The sequence below is a fragment of the Acomys minous genome, assembly GCF_964271855.1.
Source record: "Acomys minous genome assembly, chromosome: 3".
Classification (NCBI taxonomy): Eukaryota; Metazoa; Chordata; class Mammalia; order Rodentia; family Muridae; genus Acomys; species Acomys minous.
The window spans coordinates 130,748,584-130,756,026 of NC_140485.1; the positions used below are offsets into that span (position 1 = coordinate 130,748,584).

Here is a 7,443-nt window from a genome sequence, read left to right on the forward strand (position 1 = left end):
TATTTAATCAAAAGAGGAAAAGGGGCAATTCACACATGGATCTAGGAGAAAGGCAAAGTGTTAAGGTCTGATCTGATCAGAAAAGGTCTGGACGGTTTCTTCGTTTCTTCGGGCTGGCAATATCACAGAAGTATCTGTGAGCCCAGCAGAAAGCAGGGGACAAGGACAGGGGTTAGAGGAACCTTGATCTTGGTCTGGCATTCTTTAGTTGGGTAGCAGTCACTTGGGTTGAAGTAAGGAAAGCAGAAGGAAGGGCTGAGAATCGCGTCTCAGCGGCTTGAAATAGCTGGGAGTGGGGGCGGGGGGGGGGTGGACAGGGAGATCAGAAGGGGGTGGGGAGACAGGTGGGTGTGAGAGAAGAGTGCCCAGGCGCCCTCCTGGGAAGCAGGAAACAGGACCGCGAAACCGCTAGAGGGTTGCCTGGGCACCTGCCTGGGAAACGTTAAATGCAGAACGCGGGGCCGCTGGGGAAGTGCAGGCGAAAAGTGCCCAGCCGCCTGCCTGGGGAGCGCGGAAATCTAAAAAATAAAAACAAAAAACAAACAAAACAAACAAACAAACAAACAAACAAACCCACACAGAGCCCTTTAAGCAAATTCCACGTGATTTTAGCACTACGGATGGTAGCAGTGCAAATGGCTTATCTGAAGTCCATAAAACTCTTTGAAACGAATCTAAGAGACAGCCCTATTTAATGGCCCCTGGAGATGGGATTATACTCCCTGGAACAAATGGCGAAAAAAGAAAGAACAATAACAACAACAACAATAAAAATAAATTGTAAGCGGCCCTGGCGCCTTTCCTCTCTGTAGCTTGTCGCCTTTGTAGTAGATTTTAGAACCCTCCTTTCGCCTTCTCATGTCTACTGTAAGAAGTCCCTCAGCTGGCGCCTGTGGTCGTTTTCTGAGATCTCTGAATTGGGGATCGGATGCGACCCAGCGCCCGCCGGGCCTGAATAAAAAGATTCCTTTTGCATTTTACAGTGTTTTTGTGGTGTGTTTTCTGGTTCTTTTTTGAGCTCTATCTGGGCGCAAGAGGTGGGGGCGGGGGCGGGGGCGATACGGGTGGTGGTTCATGCCTTTAATCCCAGCACTCAGGGAGGCAGATGCTAGGGGACCCCAGCCAAGGCTACACGGAGAAACACTGTCTCGAAAAACAAACAGACAAACAAACAAAAAACAAAAAAAGAAAGTAAAAAGAATTTGTAAGTGAGACAATTTAAATGTTAGTATTACCATTGTTTGTAATCTGTACATAATTTTGGGTTAAAGGATTAAAACTGCGACCAGAGGACACACGTCCCCTTCCCCCTTCCTTGCCAATTGCCAGAAGAATAGCAAAGGTGGGAGGGAACTAGAGAGCGGACTCAGTGAGGGGACAGGCTCCCCTGTGATCCTGACACCATCCCTGCTTTGGAACCCTTCTTCCTCTGCGCCACAGAGCTGCCCTGCTTCTGGTTCTGGTTGGGGTGAGGAAAGCCACTGTCTCAGACCGCGTTTACCACACCCTCAGCTGTGTTCCTGTTATGCCTAGATTACCCAGATCCAGAGACATTCCCGCCCCCCCCCCCCCAAAAAAAACCACCAAGACCTGATACTGATGCAATACACGCAGGATCTTGTATTACCGGCTCAGAGCTTCGGATCACTGTCCTTCCTGACGCAGCAGGATAGGAGAATGATACCGGAGCTTCAAGGGTTTATAAGGAAAAACTGTAATTAGGGGTTGGGGTCGCAGGGAAGTAAGGAAAAAAACCATAAGCGGGGGTCGTGAGTCTCAGGTCGTGAATGTAGACCTTCAAGCAGATTGGGTCCAGGAGGGTGAATCTCCAGGGAAGTTGTTTTATCTCAGGGAATCATTGGGTGGTAATTGTATTTAAATTGTTCCGGTGGAGTTTCTGGAGAGTGCTGGCAAGCCCATTTTGTTGCAGTGGGCGATCAATCCCGAAACGCAGGAAGGAGTGGGATCACCTGGAGGACAAACTCTCAGACTACAGCATTAAATGTAGAATATACTTTATGTATAGAACATGGCATCAATTTTGTTCCTGCATTCCTGTGTCCCGTGCGCCCTGGCTTGGCCAAGGTTGTGTGCCTCGCTGGCTTCTTCTAAGCGGCTGGCCCGCCCCGAGCCGGCCGGTGGCCGGCCGCGGCCCGCCGCGGCGGAAGGCAGGGGTGGAGCTGCTATTCTGTGGCGGAGGAAGAGTTCCGGTGAGGTGTGTCTACGGCACAGCAGCACCCAGGACTAGTGGGTTTGACAAGAAACAGACTCAGACCAGGATACAAGCTCGGCGTGCGTGGGCCAGTAGGTGCAGCTGCTGGTGAGTGAGATGAAGGGACCCGGGGTGTGGGGGTCTGGACAATATAGTCCTCACTATTCAGTTCTTAGCTCGTCCCTCCACGGAGGTTGAGGGAGACCGTGGTTCCCGAGGGAGACCATGGTTCCGGGGGAGGGCCAGAGTCACCGGGCACAGGGGGATCCTTCCTAGCGGCTTGAATTCACCTTCCAGGCGCCCGGAACTTTTCGCAGTTCTCGGGCTCCTTTGTAGGCGGTACAGAGGACTCCGCGATTCTCTCCACAGCTCCGGAAATCAATCACATCTGTCGGAAGAGCTATGGCAAAGGCTCTTTCCCTGAGGCCGAATCTTTTGGTCTCACTGAGCTTTCTGTGCACCATGCTGCGGGCTGGTGAGTTACTGGGATGTAAGTTTACTCCGGAGGGCGCCGCCTACTAGTCTCAGAGGTCGCGGTATTGCTCACCGGGAGCTCCCAGGCTTCTCCTCTTCTCTGTTACTGGGACTTAAGTCTGGGCGCCCTGGCCCTCACTCTGCTCTTCCCCAACCTCTTCAGTGCCTAGACAAAGTTAGGGGGAAGGTTTCCATGGACGGAGCAGAAAATGGCTACGAAAATGAGGAGGGCAAGGAGCAGAAAGGAGTAGCTAGTGAAACCCTCAGTCCCACCTGGAAGCCTAAACCTGTTCACCAGCACCTGGTGTGATGGCTGCAGCGTGGAGCCCTCCAAGGGGGAGTCTCAGGCCGCTCCCCTGAGTTATATAGTAATGAATAAAAACAGGCCGCAACATAGTTGGTATTTATATAGAAAGGGGGAGGGGAGAGAGAGAAATGGGTGGTGGTGGGGAGGGAGAGAGGGGGAGAGAGAGAGAGAGAGAGAGAGAGAGAGAGAGAGAGAGAGAGAGAGAGAGAGAGAGAGAGGTTTCCCAAGTGGCAGTGACCTCTGTGCTTCCTGTGACAACAGGAGGGGGCCTGTATTTAAGGCCCTTGTTCAATCTATTGCTGTCCAGGGGATTCCTTGGGTCCCAAGGAACATAGGGGACACCCCTTGAAGCCTGAGGTACTTGCTGAGGAAGAAGTGGTAGCTGACTTGAGAAGAGACCCCAGGCACTTCCTCTAGATGAGATAAGATTTCCACTACTCTCCTGAGAACAGGAGATGCTCTGTCAGACAAGAGTCTTGTCTCTCCCTGCTAGGCAGCTCTCAGCACACAGTGATTTGCTGTGACCCTGCAGCAATGTGTCACTTCAGGATGTCTTGTCTGACTGTGGCCTGTCCACCTAACCACCTAGAGGGAAAGTGCTCACCTCATGAGTCTCCCTGAGGCCTGATGCCCTTTCTGATAGCCTAGGTCCTGAGGTCACTCTCTCCCAGGGCCCAGTACTATGTCAGGAGCCACCTTGAAACAGAATCCATTTTCCCTGCTGCAGGTGGTCCAGGCTGGCTTCTACCCAAGGAACTGCTATGAACTCCACCCAGGGCCATTTCCTAGCACTGAAGCCTCAGGCTGACTGATTGTCCTGTGTCTTAGAGCCCTAGATGCAGGTCTGGTCTTGCTCTTTATAGAGAAACTGTCTCTGACTCTTTCAAGCTACAAGAGCAGAGTTGAGCAGGTATAACTGAGACTGTCTGACAGGCAAACACTTCAATATTTCTGTGACAGTGGGCATTACTTGCTCTCCTATTGCTGTGATAAAATACCACAACTACAGCAACATGCAGAAAAAAAGCTGTGGGGGAACTTTTGTTTCAGAGGGAACAGAGTCCCTCACCTCTAATCAGGGAAGCATGGAACAAGGCAGGTATGGTGGCTGGAGCAGCAAGCTAGGAACTTATCTCTTTTTTGTTTTGTTTTGTTTGTTCGTTTTCTGGTTTTTTTGTTTTTGTTTTTGTTTTTTGAGATAGGGTCTCACTGTGTAGTTTTTGTTGTCATGGAACTCTATGTAGAACAGGTTGACCTCAGACTCATAAAGATCCACCAGTCTCTGCCTCCTATGTGATGGGACTTAGAGGCATAGGATACCATATCCAGCTGAGAGCCCACATCTTAAACCTCAAGCAAGGTCCAAAGATGAAGAAAGGGGAATGGCTTTTAAAAACCACACCTCTACTGTCATACTTCCTTCAGCAAGGCCACACTTCCTAAAACTGTCCAAACAGCTGCCACCAACTGGGGGCCAGACTCAAATGTCTTACTCTAGAGCAGACGGGGTCATCCAAAACACCACACTAGGCATTCTCAGTGGCATCTAGGGCTTCATCCCTGAGTGACAGGGCGGTGACAAAGCACTACAGATTGGGCTGTACTGGATGCAAAGGTGAGTGGTCCTTTCTGGCTGGGACCTGATCTGCTCTCCTAGGAAGGCAACCTGGGTCTGGCTTTGAAGTGGTTCAGTTTAAAGGGCCTGTTGATTTATTATATGCATATGAGTGTTTTGACCGCAGGTGCATACCTGCACCATGTCTGTACTTGGTACTCTCGGAGGCTAAAAGATGGCGTTTGATCCTTTCGCAACTACAGTTACAGGCAGTGGTGAGCTGCCAAGCTTTGTTGCTGAGAATCAATCTTGGATCTTCTGCAAGAGCCACAAGTGCCCTTAACCTGCTGTGCCACCTCTCTAGCCCCAGTGGTTCAGTTTTAAAGAATGGACACAGGAGCCCTGTGTCGGCAGATTTCAGTTTCTTGATCATTTGCTTTGTCTTCAATTATTAAAAATGCAGCCACATCTGGGCTGGCTAGCCACATCTGTCTGTATTCAGGATCTTTTTGTTCCATTTACCATAACCCTCCCGACTTAAGCAGTCAGGATTCAGGATGTGTCCCCTTATTCATCAATGGACCACTGACCTTGATGCTTTTGACTCCTAACCTCTCCACCTGGTGGTATTTTTCTGTACCATATTTAGTGAGATTCCACATGGGGAATACAGTTTCTACCCACTACTACCTATAAGGAAGTAACTCCCTTTGCAGCCAGAGAGGCTTAGCAAGAAGCATAGAGGATCCTACTTGCTGTCTGGATCACTAGCTCAGGCATAGCTAGATTTCATTTCCACCCAGGGACCACCTGCCTAGGGAATGGTAATGCCCACAGTAGGCTGGGTATTCCTACACCACTAACAATCAATGCTGTCCCTGAGTAGAGACTCTCTGCTTAGGCGACTCTAGGCTGTATCAAATTGACAGTGAAAGCTCACTAGGAAAAGGGATCTGAGGGAGGGGTGCCATCAATACAACCCTTTATTTCCTCCTCACCCTTCTCCACAGTGACCCAGCAGTCTCACACACCATCCTGTCCCCACAAAAGTCTCCATGGGCAGCTTCACGAAATCACCCAGGATGGATAAATCCAGAATGTCGCCTGATACAACCAACAGGGCCTATCGCCAGGAAGATGATGCGATAATAGATTAGAGAATTGTCCTGATGGAGAGGAGGGGTTGGGCCACAGCTTGATCTGCATCTTCAAGCAAGAGGGAATAAGTGAAGCTTGCTCTGTCCATTGGGGGCTCAGACATAGATTTTTGTTTTGTTTTGTTTTTAAGCCAGCCTTCCAGAAGGACTTTCTTGGTGGCACAGGTAGAGATGGTCTGTGGGTCCCTTGAACTATGCCTAACCTCAATGCATGTTTCCTTCACAGCTGGTGCCTCTCTTTGCTGCAGCATTGCTATTGGCAGGTCAGGATCTGGACCATGGTGGTCCAAAGTCCAAGGTCAACTGAACGAATGTCCTGTGTGGAACAGACTGGATGTCTCACAATTCTGTGAGAAAAAGGTTAAAACTTTGAAAGACGAAGATTACCTCTTAAAACAGGTGCTGTATGAAATACGGAAGGAGACTAATTCAATCCGAGGTAAGTTTCCAATGGCCCCACAGGGCGGGGGTGTAGCTCAGTGGTTTTGTGCTTGCCTAGCATGCATGAGGCCCTAGGTTCACCCCCCCCCCATTGCTACAAAATAAGTAAAAGAACATATCAGATGATCCCCTGAAGGAAAGAACAAGATTTGTGACAGGCAGGTTAGGGACATTCAGTGTTTTCATGAAGGAGGAAAAAAGTTATCCCACATAAGATGTTTATTTGCAAGAACAAATTGTGGTGGGTAGGGTGAGGTCAGAGGATGGAAAGGGGCAGGTAGGCAAACAGGATGCATCAAGGCCAGAGACTGATCTCTTTCCAATGGGCACAGAGCCCCTCACTCTGCAGGCCACGATATGTTGCGGTTGTGAAGGAAATGGACATTTCACGGGATCCTGGGACTTTAGCCTCAACGGGCCCAAAATGTTCCACGTTGGCTCAAATACTGATTGGGAGAGTAAAGTGGATTCTGGATCCAACTTGACAAGAGAGACATTAGAGAGAATCAAGGAAGTAATTTTCTTGCTAAACCGGATGTCGCAGGGTGAATGCAAGAGCTGGTTTGAGGAGGCCAAGTTGTACTGGGAAGAAAATTTGGAGCCTACAGGTAACTGGGAAGAGGAGACAAACCTTTCTGTGAAGATGAGGTGTGTGTGTGTTTGTGTGTGTGTGTGTGTGTGTGTGTGTGTGTGTGTGTGTGTGTGTGTGGTGTGGGGGGGCAGATTTTATCACCATGAGTCTCCCATTAGTGGCCATTGTCCCCATCAGTCATCTCCTTTCTCCCCATCTCCTATCTCATTAACTGTGTTTACACTGGTCGCTCCCCGTGGTTCTCTCTGGCTGTCGCAGTCTGGGCATCCTTCTATTTCCTGGCCTGTCCTCATTCTAGAATCACTGTCCCCTTTCTTCTCACCAAGCTACTTCTTCTTCCCTGCCATGACCCTCCCATGTCAGCTCCTCTCCTGCCAGCAGGAAAGATGAGGTCCCATCATCACCCTGCCTCCCCTACCATAGCTCCATGACTCTTTTGGGGACCAGGACATCCTTACTCCCTTCCTCCTCAGGACCCTTACAAATAGTTGTTCATAGCAAACCAGGTGGAAATCTATGTGCTTCTGAATTACGCGAGGACCTAGAATCTAAGGTGAGAGTTCCTCAGATTTGAGGTCTGGTCAAAGACCCAACTTGTGTTTCCACTTCAGCCTCGCAGCCCACTACTTCAGATGCAGGCCAGCTTTCTTCCGCGGCCACCAAGCTGAACATGTCTGTCCTGCTGCTGATCCTCCCCTGCTTCCT

General features: G+C 49.9%; 1 protein-coding gene across 1 annotated transcript; it reads left to right on the top strand.

Moving 5' to 3' along the window:
* Nucleotides 1-2,222: 2,222 nt before the first annotated feature.
* On the top strand, nt 2,223-7,128 carry LOC311593841 (UL16-binding protein 1-like; the record flags this gene model as incomplete). The annotated part of the gene is made up of 5 exons (XM_084775233.1): nt 2,223-2,320; nt 2,582-2,687; nt 5,932-6,144; nt 6,479-6,794; nt 7,065-7,128. The coding sequence occupies exons 2-5, from the start codon at nt 2,615-2,617 to the stop codon at nt 7,126-7,128; spliced, it is 666 nt and encodes a 221-aa protein (XP_084631359.1). The 5' UTR covers nt 2,223-2,320; nt 2,582-2,614.
* Nucleotides 7,129-7,443: the final 315 nt, after the last annotated feature.